The 22,549-nt window shown below is 34.2% G+C and overlaps 1 protein-coding gene across 1 annotated transcript; it reads left to right on the top strand.

The window, feature by feature from the left end:
* Window positions 1–8,122: 8,122 nt before the first annotated feature.
* LOC145013277 (protein DETOXIFICATION 49-like) lies at window positions 8,123–10,011 on the top strand. The gene has a single exon (XM_078972083.1). The coding sequence runs from the start codon at window positions 8,202–8,204 to the stop codon at window positions 9,810–9,812; it is 1,611 nt and encodes a 536-aa protein (XP_078828209.1). The 5' UTR covers window positions 8,123–8,201; the 3' UTR covers window positions 9,813–10,011.
* The last annotated feature ends 12,538 nt before the right edge of the window (window positions 10,012–22,549 follow it).

The following is a 22,549-nucleotide window of genomic DNA, read 5'->3' as shown; positions in this document are numbered from 1 at the left end:
AGTTTTCCTCTAACCAGGGAGTCCGCTTGAAGGAGGTGGAAGATTTTTTGAAGGGGTAGAGGGAATAGAGGAAGAAGGGAAAATTGGTTATGTCGACATGATTTTCAAGATATAAACACCACTGCACCATGGTGGGCACCAAATTGTTTTGGTCAAAATCAGTTGAGTGAAAAATAACCAAATTGAATAAGAGGATATGGTGTTTTTGGTAAAGTGATTATGAAAATTAGAAGAAGATTGTGCAATTGATTTATAAGGAGAACCCTTGATCCTTGCTAGGATCTCCAAAACAAAACCTTGGGAGGTGATATTAATTACCTGCCTTATTTAATTATATTGATTGATATATGAATTATAGAGATGAAAGTAAGTAAACGAGTACAAGTATTGTAAAGAGTCTAGTTTAGTGTCGTGTGCTAAGTACATGTTTATTTATAGTCTAGTTTAAGTAAGAATAAGTCTGATATTTCTTGGATCCTCTCGAATAAAAATGAACACGTCGGTTTGACTTGGTATTCTCGGGTCTTTTGACTGGTAAAAGTGTTTCTTCATTAAGAATGAGTCTTATGTTGACTATTTATGCACATGTAAAAAAGAGAATACAAATGTATCCGTTAAAGATGTTAGAAAATACTAGTAATGATAATGATCAGAATCCTGAGATATGTTCTGGATCCTGAATAGCGTTGAGGATCTTGGCCCTAAAATGATACTAAAAATAATATCATGATATGCTACGATATGTATGATAGTGTCTACATGTCTAACAATTCATAAGTTTAATCATATTGACATTATATTTCGAGACTAATAGTTAGCCCTATACTAGTTGTGTATAGATTTGTTGTTGACATTAGATTTCAAACTAACTAATAAAGGTTGGTTTTTATAAGAGTTTTAAATTATTTTTGTAATTAGTCAATATTAATTATAGAAGAATTGGCATTATAAAGAATTGTTAGTTCAAGTTCTTTAACTACCAACTCAAGATCGTACTAGTTCAGCATACTTCCCAATTTACCAAGAGAATAGGAAATAATGTGATAGTTGACTAAGACTTATTAGTATGATAAATTTCTAGCGATAACTACTCGCTAAACTCTTTCCATGATCTTCAAATCGTTGTATATAATAATTAACTTGCTTATATCAAACTTTAAAAAATAGCAAAAAATGTGTAGAATTTGAACTAGAGAGCTTTTAGTTTTATTTTTAGGATTAAGACACACTCGACAGATGAACATGACAATGGAATACTAAAGAATAGCAAAACATCACAAGGGTTTATAGGGTCCATTTGATGATTAAACAAGTTATGTCTATGGAAAAAATAGAGAGATTATTATTTTATTGATTTGAATGCTAATACAAAGGTGGCATTTTAATTACACTCGATATCACTTTTATCTGTTATACATATTAGGATTACACTAAATGATATATATATATATATATATATATATATATATATATATATATATATATATATATATATATATATATATATATCCTAACACAGTCCAGGAAACAAGAACGTAATTCACATATGACCTCTAGAAAATACTTAATATTTTAATTAATACTTAAATTAAATAATGTTCATGAAAAAGACTATGCACTCACTTGATAAAAGTGGATGAATGAAGATTTCGATAGAACTTCGCTTCGTACGACGTAGACGCATAAAGTACTAAGCCTTCGACTAGTTTCGTAATCCTGGTGGCTATAATAATTATAGTCTAGATTCATCACTAATATCAACGTCTACATCAAGATCTACCAAGTAAGGATCAATCAGATAGGACAGTTGGGAGATAGGACCATTTCGGTGTGTAGCCTTTCTGATTTCCAACAACCAAGCCTATGTGGCCCTTCTATACATATCTCCAATAATGAGACCAATCACTATTATAATTGAATTTATTGATAAATCTTATTTCTAGGTTCATAATAACAACTATGACTGTAAATATAAATTACACTAAAATAAAATAGAGTGTAGTTTAACTTATAGAGATTTCACATACAAAAGTCTGAAAATTGCATTGACAGAGCTTCCACTCGAAAGGTACTACTTGGCGGGCACTTAGGGACATTAGAGCATCACTAGAATACCAAAAACTTAAGGAAAAACAAGCCAAGGCAGAGAGAATTCGAGAGAGGAAGGTATAGGAGGTGTGGGAAATCAAATGGGAAAATGGTGATATTTATATGCTGAAAATCCCTCATGTGCGTTGCGCCCTAACCAAATGCTCACCACACACTGGCTCTAGTTAGCAACTAAGGTGCTGACATATGTCCATTATCACATGGAGCAACGTGACACTTCTAAAAGGTGCACGTCGTGCTTCTTTTGCAAGAAGTGCACTCGAGATATTGCAAAATTTTGTAACTTCTTCATACGAAATCCGTTTTTAACGTTCCTTATATCCCCGCATAGCTATCGACAAGGTCTACAACTTTTATTTAGACTCTATCGACTAATTTTGACTTTATTTTTAATCTTATATTTTTAACATGCTTAGAGTGTTAAAATCCATTAAAAATTCATAACTCTTTTATACGACATTCGTTCTCGACTGTCTTTATATCAGCATAATCATATGGACGATATCTTCAACTCTCATTTAGATTATTCTTCCTAACAGTCAACCGATTTCTACTTTGATTTCTGAGCCGTATATTACTACGCTGAAACTTCGAAAACCCATAACTTCCTCTTACAAAGTATGATTTGGACGTTCTCTATTTGCGCACTCTCGGTTTAACGACAACAACAACTTTCGTTTAGATAACTTAGGCTAAAAAGTAGTTTATTAAAAAATCACTTTTTACGATACGTAGAGCCATGCCAGTTTAATAGTGAAACTTTGGAGAAGCATAACTTCTTCAATACAAATTTGGATAGACTAAAAAGTAGTTTATCGAAAATTCACTTTTTACGATACGTAGAGCCATGTCAGTTTAACAGTGAGACTTTGGAGAAGCATAACTTCTTCGATACAAATTTGGATTTCAACGTTCTTTATTTGTGCAGAAACCTTATGGCACATACGATAACATTTTCTAAGGTTGGTTTTCCACAATAATATTCTATCAAAAGTTATTTTTACCCCTTATTATATCTTAATCGATTGCCTCGTATCTGCTGGTGTTACATTCTTGCTCTTTGACATTTCAATTCATAATAGTAGCTATAGGAGTCTTTGAAGTTGGAGTTTTTATTATTGTCCGTGTTAGTTCCAAAGGACAATCAGTTACACCATGCAACTCATTTATGGAGGTTTTAAGGTTCTTCATATCAAAATCAGAATGAAATGATTATATTTAAATGTCAACTAGTTGATCATGATGACTACAATCAATTTCTGTGACATCCCCAAAATCACGGCCAGAAAAGACCGGTTTTGTTTATACTTTATTTCAAATTCAGAGTTATCTTTTAATAAAAGGGTTGCGGAATTTGTCCCAAAACAATAATATGATAAAGATTTATCAAAAGCATTTCCTTAGAAATGTATTTCATTAAAAGACTTGGGATGTCATGTTCGATACAATACATAAGTATAAACAATACAATATAAGCCTTACTACATTATTTCATATCTACAGGCCTATATCTGTAATCCCTCGTCCAAACATCATATATATGCTCAAGCGTCACTACCTAATATACATAAAACTGAGTGGGTCAGCCTTGGGAGCCTGGTGAGCACATAGGGTTTTCAACCCACAATAAATAAGTTTATTAATTCCATCAATCATCAATAACCCGATTACCCGTTCCCGTTATCCTCACATTACGTCCCTAAACACCTATTATAAGGGACATATCCTAAGGATCATCATCGGGATGGACACTACTGCTAAGGGGGTTCCTCAGCAATAAATGTCCTAAAGGCAACCATGTGGGGGATGGAATACACCGGTGAACACATTGTTCACAACACCTATAGGGTGCGAGTCTACCAGCGTTCCACTGAACTGTCTAGAAGAGTTCGTGGTCGTCATCTATACTCCGCTAGATGACTGGATCAACAACAAAAACATTGAGGCCTCTCATCATTTTATCACACATCGTCTTACTATATCTACCCATATTTTACCCCAACATTTTTGTAGATATGAAATACATATACAGTTTAAATCATTTAAAACATGTATAAAAACGTTCAAACAACATAGACAACAAGTATATAGATAATATGCACACATAGCACGTAGTTTATATAAAATACTTCATATCTATGTGTAAGATGAAAGTAACTATGCACTCACTTGAAAGGTGGTGACTCGGCACTCGAACAGCGCTTCGATACTCTCACAACGATTTTACTTCGATAAAACCTAGTATTGATACCACTAGGGTTTAGTCTAATGATAACCGCGACAAATTAATTGTCTGACGATTATTATTATTATAAAAGCGTTAATAACACTCAATATAACTCATAATAATAGCCCAAATAATTATTTTAAGGACCTAATAACATTCCTATATTAAAACATAAGCTAAACTAAAGATAGGATAGGTACAGCTCACTTATAGCGAGTTTTTCTCGAAAATCGGGCTTCGCTGGAGCAGTGTTCCCGAGCCGAGAGGCTCTTTTCTCCGGACTCCGGGAGCCTCGGGGCTTCCTTCGGGTGCTAGGGGGTTTACCTAGGCTTTTAGGGGGGTTAGGGAGCTTAGAGAGAGAGAGAGAGAGAGAGAGAGAGAGAGAGAGAGTATAGAGAGAGAAAGAAGAAGGTTAAGGGGTGAGGAAATGAGGGAACCCGACACCTCTATTTATAGGGGTGCTGACTGGTCTACTCGCCGAGTAGGAGGACCTATTCACCGAGTTGGTGCATGTGGCAACCTTCTGGTGGTGCCACATGTCCAATTCTGGTGGTGTCACGTCACCCCCTATCGCGTATCAGCCTTCAAACTTAGAAAAATCATAACTTTCGCATACGAGCTCCGTTTTCGGCGTTCTTTATATCCACGCGTAGGTAAAATCAAGATCTACAACTTTTGTTTAGACTCCGTTGGCTAATTCTCGACCGATCTCAAATTTAATAGTAGAAGGCGTTTAGACTGTTAAATGACCGCGAAGAGTTCATAATTCCTTCATACGGACTCCGTTTTCGTCTGTCTTTTTACTGTTGATTTCCTATTAATGAGATCTTCAACTCTCATTTATGTCGCGTAAGCCAAAAACCGCTCGAACTAAAATTCGAGTTTCGGGCCGTGCTCTGCTAAGCCGAATCTTAGAAAAATCATAACTTCTTCATACGAAGTCAGATTTGGGCGTTCTTTTTATGGATTTTCTCGGTTTAACATATTCTACGACTTTTGTTTAGATCACTAAGGCTAAAAAGCTTTCTATCATAAATTCACTATTTACGTCTCCCGGTGCCGTGCCGGTTTTGCCGTAAAACTTCGGCGGACAATAACTTCTTCGTTATAACTCGGATTTCGGCATTCTTTATATGTACGGAAACTTTGAGACATATTCTACAACTTTATGTAGAGATATTGGGATTATCTCACACTTTAATTTTGACGCTCATTTTTATTCTTTATTAATTATATATTTATAATTAAATAATAAACACATAAACACACATAATTCACATAATACTCAATATTTCATCTTTATTACTTCAAAAAGAGTTACAAGAGTTGACCTAGACTATTATATTGATAAAAATGCTTAGCCCTGAAACCCGGGCGTTACAATTTCTAACTAAACAAAATTACATTTCTTTTCAAAATATGTTTCATAGCTATTCATATAGTTTTCTGAATGTAGTAGATGGAGGATCTTCGGTATGAACTTTCTCATAGGCATGATTTCTCTATTCATTCATGAGAACACTTATCAAGCTACAAATTTTGACTAGATTAATCATCCTACCATCTAAACTTTTTCGAAGTATTATCGCAGTATAGTTTTGTGATTTATCTTATAGAGATCATTCAATATAAATTCCATTCTAGTTTGATTTTTCAATCCTTAATATAAGTATTAACCCTGAATAGAATATCGATTAGGTTTGGTATCAATATTTGGCTTTGTGATATGTAAATGAATGTCGTAAACACACCACAAATTTAGGTAGGTAATGCATTTTACTAGTTTCAATCTTTTGAAACTCTTAGATCTTTTGAGATTCATTGAACATTCAATGACATGTTAATTTCGGATTGTTCTCATCTTGATTCAACAACGAGGATGTTGTGGGTCATTGATTAGTTGGTGAATAAACAATTCAAAACTGTGTGACCCTTGATTTAAAATAGTTCCACGAGTGACACATCATATTAGACTTATATTTTCACAAATGAAGTATCGATTAACCACACAAAGCTCTATCATCAAAATATAAGCAATATGTATGTTTTCATGAGTAACACATGCCTCGTGTTTTTAGACATATAAAACGAGAATTTCGTTTGATTACTTGACTAATAATTTTAAACATTATAACCGTTATACATATAGTAATTATACAATATACTAAATTTAAATCTTTTAAATTTATATTGTTTTCCTTTAAATATTCAAATCTAATTCTTTAATTAAAATAAATAATTAAAATTTTATTAACCCTTTAAGTATTCAAATTTAAATTTTCTAAGTAAATAATATTCAAGATAAACATTCAAGTTTAAATAATAGTCAAACTTAATTAATTTAATATAAAAAATAAATTCTAATTAAATAATATTCTAAACTAATATATTTATTTGAACATTTGTATTTAAACAATTAAAAGAATATTTAATCAAAAGACTAATCCACAATTTTTTGAAAAAATAGGAAAAATTAGAACATGAAAGTCAGGCAGGTGCATTGCATCCAGAAGGGGCACGTGACCTTCTACGACTAAGCATGTTTCTTTTTAGTCCTCGTTTTTACAAAATACGTGCCAAAAACTGAAACCTATTGGCTGTGATATCACCGTTAGGCATATATTGCATCAAAAACACTATTTAAAGGTAGCGGAATAATAATTTTTTTTTTACATAAGTGCACATGTATCCTAGAATTTAGGTTTTACTAGTTTTAGCAACGTACTTTGAAATCAATCTAAAAGAAGAGAATACATATCTCTTGATCCTTAGTTCAAGTGATCAACAACATTGCAATAGATAGAGACCACGTAGTAGAACTTCTCTCATGTACTCATAACAAAGTCTCAAATAGCAAACAAGGAATAAACCTTATTAGGGTTTATGCAAAATTCACTAATCCTAGGATAATGGTTATGAATGTTGTCCATATGAGGAAGGAGAGAGGGGTGAATGAAATTATGAGGGAATCATCATCTAGGGGTTGATCCCTAGCATCCTATTTATATACATCAAATTAATCCTTAAACAATTCAAATTCCTAAAGGATAATCCTTACCATATTTAAATATAAGAAGAAATTTGTCCAACATCTTTCTCTAGATGGTTGTAGAATATTCAAATGAATCTCAATGATTTATTAATATTAAACACATTTAATTAATTATTAAAATATTTTCTAATTAATTTATTAATTCTTTAATAAATTAAAAACTTATTTTTCTCTATTTTCTTATTGCTATTTGTATCATGAAACCAATCTTTCACATCAACTTTCACGATATTACAAGAGAGAGAGAGAGAGACCATGGTTAGTGGTGGTTGAGGCCATACATTACTACACCGACGTTGAAAACACCGATACCATACAATAAGAGGTGGTGCACATGACAACATCACCACTACGTATTTAACATCTCAAAATACTTATAAGTTATGAAATAAAAAATAAAGTTAAAAAACCAATTTCATGTTAATGTGAAAAAAAAGGAAAATAAAGAAAAGATACCCATCACCCTACCATCAAATTTATTTTGTAATTAATTTTAGATGGAGAAAGTAATAGACATAATCCTAGGTATCTTATCGAGATTATAATAATAATATTGTTATTGTAGATACATGAATGCCTATATATCATAAAATAATGTAATATGCATGTAAAGTAGAAAATATATTGAAATTAAAGTAGGTTTAAAAATCATGATTGGCATACATGTAGATGTAGACAAAACCAACCAGGAGTGAGAGCCTTCCTTTGCCCCTTTAAATAGCCACAACTCCTACACTTAAACCCCTGCAATTCCCCCCTTTCTCAACACAAACAAAAAAAAGATAAAAACAGAGTCTTCAATCTTTGCAAAACATGTGCCAACAAACTTCCTCATCTCCATCTGCCTACGTCAAATGCAGTTCAAACCAAAAACAGCCGGATATCTTCGGTCCTTTGATCCCCAAAAATAAGCAAACAAAACCAGATGTCAAGCCCCACAAATCTCATCTCTCTTTAGCCATCAAGGAAGCCATTGTCATAGCCCGAATCGCGATTCCGATGGTCCTCACGGGAATATTACTGTATTCACGCTCCATGATCTCCATGCTCTTCCTCGGTCACCTCGGTGAGCTTTCACTCGCCGGAGGTTCACTCGCCATTGGCTTTGCGAACATCACTGGATACTCAATTCTTTCCGGCCTCTCCATGGGAATGGAACCCATTTGTGGCCAAGCTTTTGGTGCCGGAAAACACACACGCCTTGGCCTCTGTTTACAGAAAACCATTCTTCTTTTACTTTTGACCTCATTTCCGATATCCCTTTTATGGATTAACATGAAAAGAATCTTGCTTTTTTGTGGGCAAGATCAAGAAATCGCAACAATGGCACAGACTTATCTTCTTTATTCCCTCCCTGACCTCTTTGCTCAATCTTTCTTACACCCATTACGAATTTACCTTCGTTCGCAGTCCATAACTTTGCCTCTAACATTATGTGCGTTTCTTTCGATCGTTCTTCACATACCCATCAATTATCTCCTTGTTACGAAGCTCGGATTGGGGATTAAAGGTGTGGCGCTAAGCAGCGTGTGGACGAATTTCAACTTGGTAGCTTCATTGATCATTTACATATTGATTTCTGGAGTTTACAAGAAAACATGGGGAGGTGTTTCGAGAGAATGTTTGAAAGGATGGAATTCGCTTTTGAATTTGGCGGTTCCAAGCTGCATTTCGGTTTGTCTGGAATGGTGGTGGTATGAGATCATGATTTTGCTATGTGGGTTACTGGTAAACCCGAGAGCCACCGTGGCTTCAATGGGGATATTGATTCAAACCACCGCCTTAATTTATATATTTCCGTCGTCTTTGAGCTTCAGTGTGTCAACTCGGGTTGGTAACGAGCTGGGAGCGGGTCGACCAGGTAACGCTAAGCTAGCAGCCATTGTTGGATTGTGTTGTAGCTTCGTTTTGGGTTTCTCCGCTCTGTTTTTCGCCGCCGGGGTAAAAGATTTGTGGGCGGTGATGTTCACTCAAGATAAAGAAATCATAGCATTGACGTCGTTGGTTTTGCCGATCATTGGTTTATGCGAGCTCGGAAACTGCCCGCAGACGACGGGGTGCGGCGTTTTGAGAGGGACAGCGCGGCCGAGCATCGGAGCTAATATTAATCTGGGATGTTTTTACCTGGTTGGAATGCCAGTGGCAGTGGCTTTGGGATTCTATATGGGGTTTGATTTTGAAGGGCTGTGGTTGGGCATGCTGGCGGCGCAGATGTCTTGTGTGGTGACGATGTTGGTGGTGTTGGGGCGGACGGATTGGGAGGTGGAAGCTCATAGAGCGAAAGAGCTAACACAGGGTGGCGGCGGCGACGATTTTGTTAACGATGATGCTGACAGCGAAGAAAGTAAGGAGGAAAAGTATATGTTAATCAAAGCTGCAAACAAGGAAGAAGAATCTATGGGTTTAGGGGATGATTTAGTTTAATAATTTGATTGGATTAGGTATTTTTTGAATTTTATAATTAGGTATGTGTTGTATAGCATAGAGTGGTTGAGAGGTATATTATTTTCATCATATTTTCTCATCGTTTAATGTTAATCACTAAGAGTGATTAACCCAAGAAATGTAGCAGAAAATATTTAATTTTACCTCCTACCAAATAAACATACTTCTAAAAATGATCTATCCTACTATGTATTGTTATTTATTGATTATCTTTAAGATGTATCAAAAATGTACGCAGTTTTTCCATACACACTTCTTTAAGTATTTCTATTTATTTTTGGTTTTTCTTTAATACTATTTTGACATTTATAATAATATTCGGTAGAAAACTAATATTAATGATTTAATAACCAATAAACAATATAACACTACTAGATTAGAGCATGTGGGAGTTTTTTTTTATAGCTTATTGTTATACATTTTTTTTTAACCATTTATTATCATGAGGAGATATTTTTTTTTGCTTTTTTATTTTAACAACTAAATATATATTGAATGATCAATTTATTTTTACAACTAATACATTTTACCCCTTATATATTAACCATATTTCACTTTACCTCATTAATTTTAATTTAGTTTTAAATTTTTTTCTTTACTAATTAATTATTTCTATTAACTATTTAATAACATTTTAAATATAAATATAACTTTATGATGATAATATATTAGTTTTAACGTTTTTAAAATATTTTTTGTGTTTAAAATAGACTAATTAAATGAGGAAGTTTTATAAAACATTTTAAAAAGATGGGGTAAATTAGTTAAATTTATTAAAAAAAAAATATGTAAATAAGCTTAACCATTGAAGCATTTATTTATTTAGAGTTCAAAATTAAAAGAGTGATGACTTGTCACTTATCTTAAATCATAACTATCTTAACCATTGAAGATGTTCTTATTATTTTTTACAACATCATTGATTTTTTTTGCTACAAGAGAATTGAGATTTAGTCTTTGCTTTAGCTTATTTATTGCTTATCATTAATCGGTGACCCAATAACCAAACGTTATATATATATATATATATATATATATATATATATATATATATATATATATATATATATATATATATATATATATATATATATATATATATATATATATATACTAACCGTTTACCCACGCCAAGCAATGAGTGTGACAATGGTGGTTGAATGCTGAAAGATGAATTAAACTCTAGAAAAGGAAACGTCAGCGATATATATCCAAGATTTGTGAACAGAAATTGCGAGATTTTGGGAAATACGGAGATAAAGAATGAACCAGGTAAAAATAGCCTAAGAATAGGGGATAAAAGATTTGACCTATTCAACTGTTGACCATATATACTCTACTCTTTTTGTAGTGCATAAATTGATTGTACAAATGCATCGTATGTTTGTATGACTTAAAATTCAGCATTTGACAAAAAATGTTTAATAAGGTAATTAAGATATATATATATATATATATATATATATATATATATATATATATATATATATATATATATATATATATATATATGGTTAGGTTCATTCGAGACCACCTATATTTTGTGAGACCGTGAGATACATTTTTTTTTTAATTTTTTTTAGTTAATTCATGTTCCGAAAATAATATTTAAAAAAAGAATTTTTTGATTTTTCCATTTATTTTGCATTTTAAAATTATTTTTAGAATATGTACAGTGTAATATTCTATTTAGAATATTTCACGTATTTTTCAAAACAAATAGAATTTTTTTTTTTATTTTTTTCAGTTAATTCAAGTTCCGAAAATAATATTTAAAAAAAGAATTTTTAGATTTTTCCATTTATTTTTCATTTTAAAAATATTTTTTAGAATATGTCAGTGTAATATTCTATTTAGAATATTTCACGTATTTTTAAAAAAAAAAACGGAATTTTTTTTTATATTTTTTTAGTTAATTCAAGTTCCGAAAATAATATTTAAAAAAAGAATTTTTGGATTTTTCCATTTATTTTGCATTTTAAAATTATTTTTAGATTTGGTCTCACGGTCTCACAAAATTGGAATGATCTCAAATGAACCTGAACCTATATATATATATATATATATATATATATATATATATATATATATATATATATATATATATATATATATATATATATATATATATGGGTTGTATGGAAAACAAAAAAACCCTAAAAATATATAAAAATCATACAAAAATACTTAGACATCACATATCTTTTTCTTTAATTTATATACCAAAAAATCGCAGTTTTTTTTTTAGAAATTCGCTAAAAAAATCGATTTTTTTGTTTGCTTTTTTTTTAAAAAAAAAAAAGTTTCAGCGAAAAAACATAAAGAACTGCGAAAATTGATAATATAAAATCAAAAAAAATTACGATGGCTAAATATTTTTTATGATTTACGATGGCTAAATATTTTTCATGAATGAAAATTTAGTAAAATTAAAAAAAAAAAAAAAAAAAAAAAAAAAAAAAAAAAAGTAGTTCATAATTATAAGGTGGTTTTTGGGTTGGAGGAGGAGGCTGACGTTACCGTTCAATAATTAAAGCACAATCAAGTTTTTCATTTGGTTTTAAAAGATTTTAAACTTTTTTTTTTTTATTATGCAATTAAAATAAATAATTACATGTCAAAAAAATACTAAACTTTAGGTAAATGTAGTCATTTATCCGATTTGATCACTAAAGTATTTTTTTGCATAATAGGTCGTTAAACTTACAACTTACAACTTAAATGTCTATTAAGTCATTTCCATTAGTTTTTAGTATATCATCTATTAACCATTTATTATAAATTACATGAATGGTCCTTATGATTTTAATTTTTTTTGTGGTTGGTCCCATACCAACACAATTCATCAGCGACATTACCACCGTTCAATTCCGGCAAACACCACCCTTCACCTCGGGAAATCTCATTAACCATTATTCTAACATACGATCACTCACAAAAAAAATACTCAATCGATTTTAATTTATATAAAAAAAAATTTCAGCAAATTTCACTTTTAAAGAATGTATTATTATAAAAGAATATATATTCAAAATCAACGTTGAATGAAAGTGTAAGAATGTCTATTTATTAAATAATAAATTAATTAAAAATAAGATATTCATGAATTAACTTTTTCTTACGGAGAATGCATCAGTACTCCTTACAATCACAAAGTATATACATGACATGCTTATTTGAATCGAATTATCCGAATGAAATTGTTACACCATGCAACATTAAATGTAGTTCACTAACTAACAGCACATATATTTTTATTTGCGACAAGAACCCCATATTAAAAGTTGATCATTTTTAATGCAACTGTTTCACCAGATAATAGTAAATGCAGTTTGCAAACTTCTATAATTACTATTTTTAGTGATCTAGCATATTTTTGATCGATTTAAGGGATTTAAGTGGTTAGAATTTATACCAAATGTATCATATTTTTACTTAAAATCAACTGGTAAACTAAACTCTAAATCAAAAATTATGGGGTTGCTCAAGGTGAACATTGGTGGGTATCAAAAGCGGACGGTGATGGTGCATGTGATGAACGATGCTGGTAAAGGACTAACCCAAAATAAATTGAAACCATAGGGACCATTCTTGTAAATTATAATAATTGGTCAACTGATGATATATTAAAAGCTAACGAAATTGACTTAATATACATGCAAGTTGTAAATTTAATGCCCTACTAAGCAAAAAAATATTCAAGTGACCAATCGGATAAATGACGACAGATGATTGGGCTATAGTGACATGTACCCTGAACTCTATGTATTCCATCTAATCTTGGTTTCAAAGGTTACCTATTGTCCATCTGGACTTACTTATATTTTATAAAAATAAAAAATTAAAAGATAATTTGTGTTGGCATTTAGGTCAGAAACTTTCATCATCACCACCAACTCAAAGCACATCTCCATCTTCTTTAAATCAAAGATCCATAACACTAGTAGCGGACAGGCGGTGGCGCTTCTTCCGTCCAGACATCCACCGATCCAATCAGCTTCTTCGAGGCCACTCTCGGTTGACACTTAACTCGCCGACTAGTTCAGATCAGTGTCTTTTATGTCTTCGCTATACCCGAAGACTTCAACCTCACTTTGTTTTTCTACTTCACAGTTCCAATCAGCGTGAGTTGTTAGTTGCAAAAAAAGAAAAATGGACATGGTGATCCAACCATGTCTGGAGGTGAAGCTCGTAACCTACCGATAAATCAGCACATGTAGAAATCGAAACTCGATATTGACCAATTAATCCATTTTCTTGAAACCTAGATGGGAAAGAAATCGAGACCAAACCAAAACAAAATCCCTCTATACCCCTTGATGAATAATGATGATTCAAAAAAATTAAACCTAGAGAACGGATTTTTGATCAAAATCAAACCTGGAAGAAAGATGGAAAACAACGATTTAGCCTAAAATGATTTGCCCAAACGAAAAGAAACGCAATTGTAGAACGGCTCATGGTGTGTAATCCTTTCCCCAACATCGATCAATGTTGGCAGACTACACACCTCTCTACCCCCTAACATTCTCTTTGTATATGAAAAACGGTGGAAAAAAGAACTCCCTTATATCAAACTTCCAGAATAAGTTTACCATCTTAATACTCGATTGATCACTAGAATAAGATCTATTCATCTACCAGCAACTAAAATAAAGACACACACTTACCTACAACTAAAACAAACACACAAACATCGATATGTTTGAAGGTGAATAACAAGATGAAGCTTCGATTCCTTTTCCGGTGGACAAGAAAGCATGATGAGTCTTCAAAGAACAGTGGGCGGTCGCCAAAAAGGATGATTGTATGTTGTAGTTTCTAGGCCAAACGTAAATGGCGGTAACTGAATTTCTTAAGGAAGATTCCATTAGAACCAAATCACCGATGAAGATGAAAAAAGGTTGTGCTAATCGAGGGTTTTATTAGGTTCATGTGAGGTTTTGTAGGAGTGGTGTACATGTGGGATCGATGTGATATAACATATGCAATGTCATTTACGGTTTGGTTAAATTTATATGTTAACAGGGAAGAAGAGGTTACCTTCCTTTATTAACATATTATTTTTAGTTTATACCTTTAGAAGGAACAAAAATTAGTTTGAGGACCTTTTAAAACCAAACACAAAACCTTCTTGGGTCTTTATAACAATAACCCTTTTAATTTGTTTGTGAATTAGTTTTGCACATTTTTAATATTATGTGAATTAGTTTTATATGTTTTTAATACAACCATACACTTATTGTCTTCGCATAGCTACACTATGACATCCTCATTTTTCACGGTCCAGAAGACCTTTTTATTTATGCTTATTTAAAAAAAAAGAGTAGTGAGTAATTTGTCCCATAAAAAGTATTTCCGAAGAAATGTTTTCCATTGATATTAAAACTTGGATGTCATAACTGATACAAAATGTAAGTATAAACATAGTCATTACAGGTCTTACATTAACTTATTGTACTAATGGCCTCAATTCATCGAATCTCTGAATAGATTGTACCTTCGTACTGCTACATGTGGTACAATGAATGTAACGACGTAATTTTTCAAACCAATTTTTCATTTTTTTGAAACACATAAAACTCGTATATTATATTTGATAAAAATCGTAAGTGTCTCAAGATCAGCGTAAATCCTCAAACAAAAGTCAAATCCCAGAATCCTCAACCTAATCTTGAACAGGTGTGTACAATCACACCGGTGCCTTCCCGCGATCCTCGGAAGTACCTTAAACACAAAACACATAACACGGTAAACATAAAGCTTAGTGAGTTCCCCAAAATAACATGCACAAGTAATTAGCCACTCGAGGCTATAGCTTTGTAAGACCCTCCGGTCAATGTGTCTCAGTGGGACCCTCCAGTCCCATAGCTCGTTGGACCCTCTAGTCCGGTCTAAGTGAGGACTCTCCGGTCTCACAACTCGTTGGACCCTCCGGTTAGGTCTCAGTAACACATAATATAGCATAAATATCACACAACAAAATGCATAACTCAAGTAAGCACATACGACCCTCTGGTCACACATAAATACCACTCTAGGTAATGTATAGTGAGAAGACTCACCTCGCAAGCTAGTAAGCAAAAGTCTTGTGCTCGGAATCCTCGATCTAACCTCTGCATATCGCAAGGATAATATATCTAATTAATATTCTCCTCACACTCAGTTGCACCAAACGATGATCTCTCTTACACTCTAGCCTTAGAAATGGGTAAAATACCATTTTACCCCTTCCTGACCTCTATCACTCATTTGACCAACCCTAAAGTCAATAAAAGTCGATTCCAATCAACAACCCAAATTGACCAGACTCGCCGAGTGAATTCGTGCGACTTGTCGAGTCCCATCGTTTCTCAGTAATCTCATGAAGGTCCAGCTCGTCGAGTTAACCCCTAACTCGCCGAGCCATCGCTTGATAAGGCTCATCGGGACAAACCCTAACCGACTCGTCGAGTCGGCTCATCGACTCAGCGAGTCTATTTAGACTCAATTGTTATTCAAACGATTTCAAGGCAAAAAAACTCTCTCACATTCTAGATCTAAGCTCTCTAAGCTAGAATATCACATAAAGCCTCGAGCTTTACGTTCATGCATGGCACAAAAGGGCTATAAGTGCCAAGAACAAGCTTGAGAAGAAGTTTCTCATTCAAAGGCTAACATGGCTGAATAAAGTAGTGGACTTTCGACTCTAGGGACCTCACAAGGTCCAAATCTGATGTCCAACTCTAAGAAGGTGTTCAAAACCCTCAAGGTCCCCTATAAAAAGATGGAAATGAAACTCTAACTCTAAGACCATGACATCTAACCATACAAAAGAGTAATGTACAAACTTTATACCTTAAATAAAAGCTCCTAGATGTATACGCAGCAGATCTAACAGTATCTTCACAATCCTTGCTTGGAATCTTCCTTTCCTCTAACAAAATGCACCAAAAATCTCAAGTAAAGCTCAAAACTCTCTCAAAATCTCAAGGGGGCGATTAGGGTTTCTTCTCAGTGAGTCGTGGCCGTAAATGAGGCTATAAGTTCCTTTAAATATGCCCTAAGCCCGAGGATCTAGGGTTTCCACTTACATCGCCTACTCGGCGAATCTACTCTCGGACTCGTTGGGTAGATCATTAAACTCACGTTCTACTCGGCGAGTTATAGCGCCAAATTGTCGAGTAGATCAATGAACCTAAAAAATAAATAGCTAAAATAATATATCTGGGAATCTGGATGTTACAATGAAATTGTGTGGGCCAGGGTTGGAAGCCTGCTTAGCACATTAGGTTTTCAACCCATAATAATATTATCTATTGTTCTCAACAAACAATTAACTCGATTACCCATTCTCGTTATGCTCACTATCTGATCCTAAAAAGCTAAACCCAAGAGACCTACCCTAAGGATCTTTGCGAGTAGAAAATACTACTTCAGGGAATCCATATCAATATGTGTCAATAAGGCAATCCTGAGGGCGATAGAGTATCCGAATGAACAACTGTCATTTTCCCTAAAAAGTATGATCATTAATACCACCTGTTGGTGTTCCGCCAAACTCTCTAGAATAGTCAGTGGTCACCATTTATATTATGCTAGATGATTGCTCCCGGTAATACAATGTGTGGCCTCTCACCATTAGTTTATCCCAAATCCTTCACTACCGAACTCATTATTTTATTTTTTCCCAAAACCCTCTGCTACCCGATGCAAATTCAAATATGATAAAGTAATTTATATAAGTAAAATCATATCATATTATTACACATAGCACAAATATTAAGAACACATATAATAAGCACATATAGCAATTAATAGATACTTCATATCTATGTTTAATGCACCCACCTGCTAAAAGCGGATACCCCATAATTTGTGTAACGTTTCGCCTATCTCTTTGAATTTTCCCTTGACGTGACCAAGGTATGATTATCACTAAGTCTTAGTCTAATATTCCTCATGACTAATGCTAGTTAGATTCATTATCAATCCCAATTTCTACATCAAGATCTGTCAAGTAAGGAATAATCAGGTATGATCATATCGGAGGTAGGGATCCGTCTGGTATACAGAGTATACTGTTTGGAAATTCCACTTTAAACACCTCACTAAATCCATCCTAGACATCACCGTAAGTAGATCAATCAGTATAATGACTTGGAATCACTGATAAATCTAATTTATAGGTTCGTAATAATGATTATGATTATAAATATAAGTTACACCGAAAGCAATACAAGTTTTGCTTAACATACAGGGATTCTATAATGAAAACCAAAAGATTACACTGGTAGAACTCTGACTTAAGAGTTCCTGTGTTGCGTGCTGTTGTTTTGAAACTTCGAAAAATCATAACTTCCACATATGAAGTTAGATTTGGATGTTATCTATATGAAATCTCTTGGTATAACGACTACTATAACTTTCGTTTAGGTTATTTTCCCTAAATAATCTTCTATTTGAAAACATCTATTTATTGCTATGAATAATAATTGTTTTATTATTCTTTAATTATCTAGTCCTATCTTGCAAACGTTAAATACACTTATTGTCTTCGCATAACTTATGAATAGACATAAGACTAACATTAAAGTCAGGACTACAAAGACATCAAACAAGTGTCACGTCCCAACAATACAAGGTAAAGATTCCATTTTCTAAAAAACCAAAACCATTCATTCAATCATTCAAAAGATAATCATAGTATAATATATTCTCAAAGCATCAAAGTAAAGGCATAAAATAGATTACACGGAAAAACTCTAGGGGATACAGTGCGATCAAGCCAAACCCTTCCCTTTAGAACCAGGAGTACTTGAAACCATTAAACATAAAATTGTAAACACAAAATTTAGTAAGTTCCTAAATACCTGTAATGACCTAAATTTCATCCTAAAATTTTCAATTAAAACATTAAGTATTTATTCAAATCACAACTACAGGATCTTAAAACATTTATCAAAGTATTATTTAAAAGTTATCAGTGTACAAGTCCCCAATTAATGTGATGCAATCGAGCCGTGACCATGCTTTATTATAAGAAAACCTAAAACATGTAAATCACAATTCGTAAGCACAAAGCTTAGTGAGTTTCCCAAAATACCACACACAACAGAACACAAATAAACAGTTATGGGTTATCAACAACCATAGGGAGTATCAGCAGTTCTGGTGGGCAAACAACACGCTCGATGGGTTATCAACAACCTTGAAGACTACCCGACGTCTCAGTGGGCAAACAACATGTTCGGTAGGTTATCAACAATCCTCGAGACTATCCAAAGTCTCAGAACATAGTAACACATATCATAGTAACATCAAGCAAGACCCAGTTGGTCAGCACACGCACACACATACACACACACACACACACATATATATATATATATATATATATATATATATATATATATATATTACCACAAAGGCTCATACAAACATGCAAGAGTCACAAAGACAGCTAGCATACTACACGCACAATTTAATGAGCCGACATTGGTGTTTACGACTCATAAGCATAGAGAGGAGACTCACCTCAAATTGCTGAAACAACCAGGGAAACCTCTACACTAAACTATCATAAAATAATATCATAATTAATAATCAGGACATAAACCATAATCAGGCCTTGCCCAAAGACACCCAAAAGCCTAAAATGGCCCAAATTCCTAACTGGTGCCCAAAGCCCATTTTGGGCCCAACTCCAAGAAGGCCGAAGGCCTATCAATGGCCCAAAGTTCGAAAGACTAGTAGCTCAATAAGGCCCAGAAACCTAATAGTCCAAAATAGCCCAAAACTTAGAAGTCAACAAAAGTTAATAGTCTTGGTCCGTACGCGGGGTGTACTGCTCGAACCATCATGATCGGGGTCTGTTCCAGGCTACACAGGGCGTAGCCAGGAGTATGTCCAGGATAAACGACTAGACCCTAAACTCTTAAATTAATGTATTATTCTTTTATGACACGTATTCCAACCCCAATTCTGACCTCTAACGAAAGTCTTAATCCATAAAGTCTTTAACTTTAAGCCTTGCAATGTGTAAAGAGGGCTCAATCCTCAAAACCCTAAATTTCATAACACTCAAGGACACTTAGCTCATACATGGGCCAAGGGAAATGATACAGCACAAAAAAAAAACACACACACACACAAAGATAACCAAGAATGAACCTGTTGATTCTAAATGAATAGCCAGGACAATCTCTTCAAAACCACGTTGATTCTACGAATACCGTAGGATTGGCTTCAAAATCTGGGTTAACACACAGAATTTGGGAGAAAATCGAAAGTTCATAAAATTGATGATCGACCATCCAAATTACATCAAAAACAGTTAAATAAGAAGCAGAAATTAAAATGAAACCCTAAAAGTCCATGGGCCATATACAAACCCAAAAACAAAACCTAAAAATTAAGGAAAAATAACAAAATTGTTCATAACTCCATTTAGAAAGCGATTTATGGACTCAAAAATGGGTAAGTCCCCTTCAGGAACTTATCTAGCTGTGCTCCTTGCTCCAAGCTTCAATTTGACAGGTCGTAGGCCCGAAACGGAGATTTGTAGCCAAAGTTATGGCCATTTCCGTGAAGCCCCTTTTGTCACACGATCGTGGGCCTCTAGGAACACAAGGGTCCGATCCTCCACAGTAGGGGCCGCATCATCCCCTCCTAGCTAGACAAAATTCGACCTTGAATGTGCACCATGGTCATCATCAGAAGAATCCCCATAATAAGGAAGCAAATGATTTACATTAAAAACATCATAACAACGAATGTGGCTTGGCAACTGTAGACGGTAAGCATTGGAATTAATCTTCTCCACAATCTCCACCGGTCCAATCTTCTTAGCTGAAAGCTTGTTGTACTCACCAACCGAAAAACGATCTTTAGTCAAATTAGCCCAAACAAAGTCACCTACTTCAAAATCAACTTGTCTGCGTTTTTTATCTGCATCTTGCTTGTACTTGGAGTTAGCTCGGACCAAGTTGTCATGAACAATCTTATGAACATCATGCAGTCCTCCAAAAAAATCCTACACTTTCTTTGGAACAACCCTAGAAACAAGCAGTGACATCAAATCAAGTGGTCCTAGTGGCTGAACAGAATAGACCACCTGGAATGGACTATATCCAGTACTTCGGTTGATTGCATGATTATGAGCAAAATCAGCTTGACAAAGCTTCTGATCCCAGGTCTTCACATGATCACCCACTAAACACCGCAAAATATTACCAAGGGATCGATTGACAACCTCTGTTTGAACATCCGTTTGAGGATGATATGCACTACTAAAATTGAGCTAAGTGTTCACCATTTTCCATTGGCTGCGCCAAAAATGACTCAAAAACCTAGTGTCTCGATCTGAAACAATAGAAGATGGCAATCCATGCAAATGGAAAACGTCTCGAAAGAATAACTGGGCCACATTAACTGCATACGTCATCTTTTTGCAAGGAATAAAGTGCACCATCTTAGAAAAACGATCAACAACAAAAAAATATTGAATCATTTCCCCGTTGAGTACATGGTAAACCCAACACAAAATCCATGTTGATGTCTACCCAAGGTTGTGATGGAACAGGAAAAGGCATATAGAGTCCTGCATTGGTAGATGTTCCCTTTGACACCTGACAGATTCGACACCGTTTAACATATCTATCCACCTCCTTGTGCATTGTAGGCGAAAAATAAGATGATTGTACCAACTGTAAAGTGCGATCCCGGCCGACATGCCCTTCACCATGCAGCTCCCTAATGATTTGAAGATGGAGACTAGAATCATGGATGCACAATTGATTGCCTTTGAAAAGAAAACCTTCATGCAGTAGAAAATCAAACATCTGTCTAGATTGTAAACCCTGCAGAACAATAGAAAAATAAGGATCAACCGTTAGCTACTCCATGAGGACATCCATCCTCGGCACACCAACCCTCATGGAAACTAGAAATTACTCCTCCGACTCGATGCATCAGCCACCCAATTTGACATCCCAGACTTGTGTTTCACCACGAAAGTGAATTTTTCCAAGAACGACATCCACCTCCCATGTTTGTGTGACACCTTATCTTGACTGCAAATATGTCTTAATGAGTCATGATCTGTGAACAAAACAAATTCCTTATGAAATAGATAATGGCGCCAATGCTTTACAGCTTGGACCACTGCATAGAACTCAACATCATAAGTGCTATAATGCAACTTTGGCCCCATCAACTTCTCACTAAAATAGGCAACCGGTCGTCCTCCTTGACTTAGAACCGCTCCAATCCCAACCATGGAAGCATCCGTGTGTAATTCAAACACTTGAGAAAAGTCTGGCAATACAAGAATCGGTGATGTAGTAAGCTACTGTTTTACTAATTAGAAAGCTGATTTTGCTGCTTCAGTCTAAGTAAAGGTCTTCCCTTTCATACAATCTGTCACCGGTGCCATAATAGAACTAAGGTTTGGAATAAACCTCCTATAGAATGAAGCAAGGCCATGAAAGCTTCGAACTTCAGTGATGATAGTTGGACTTGGCCATTGTCTGACAGCTGCTACTTTAGACTCGTCCACCTGTATTCCTTCCCCAGAAACAACATACCCCAAGAAAAAGACTATAGGAACCATAAACACACATTTCTTCATAGCTGCATACAAACTATCCCGTCGAAGTACAGTCAAAACCTGCCTCACATGGTTGACATGCTCACCAAAAGTAGCACTGTAAATAAGTATGTCATCAAAATAAATG

The sequence above is a fragment of the Lactuca saligna genome, chromosome 8 (assembly GCF_052625555.1).
Source record: "Lactuca saligna cultivar CGN05327 chromosome 8, ASM5262555v1, whole genome shotgun sequence".
Lineage (NCBI taxonomy): Eukaryota > Viridiplantae > Streptophyta > Magnoliopsida > Asterales > Asteraceae > Lactuca > Lactuca saligna.
This window is presented reverse-complemented; position numbering and strand designations above follow the sequence as displayed.

Excerpts from the sequence above, each read along its gene's own strand:
- LOC145013277 (XM_078972083.1), top strand. The coding sequence starts at position 8,202 with ATGTGCCAACAAACTTCCTCATCTCCATCTGCCTACGTCAAATGCAGT.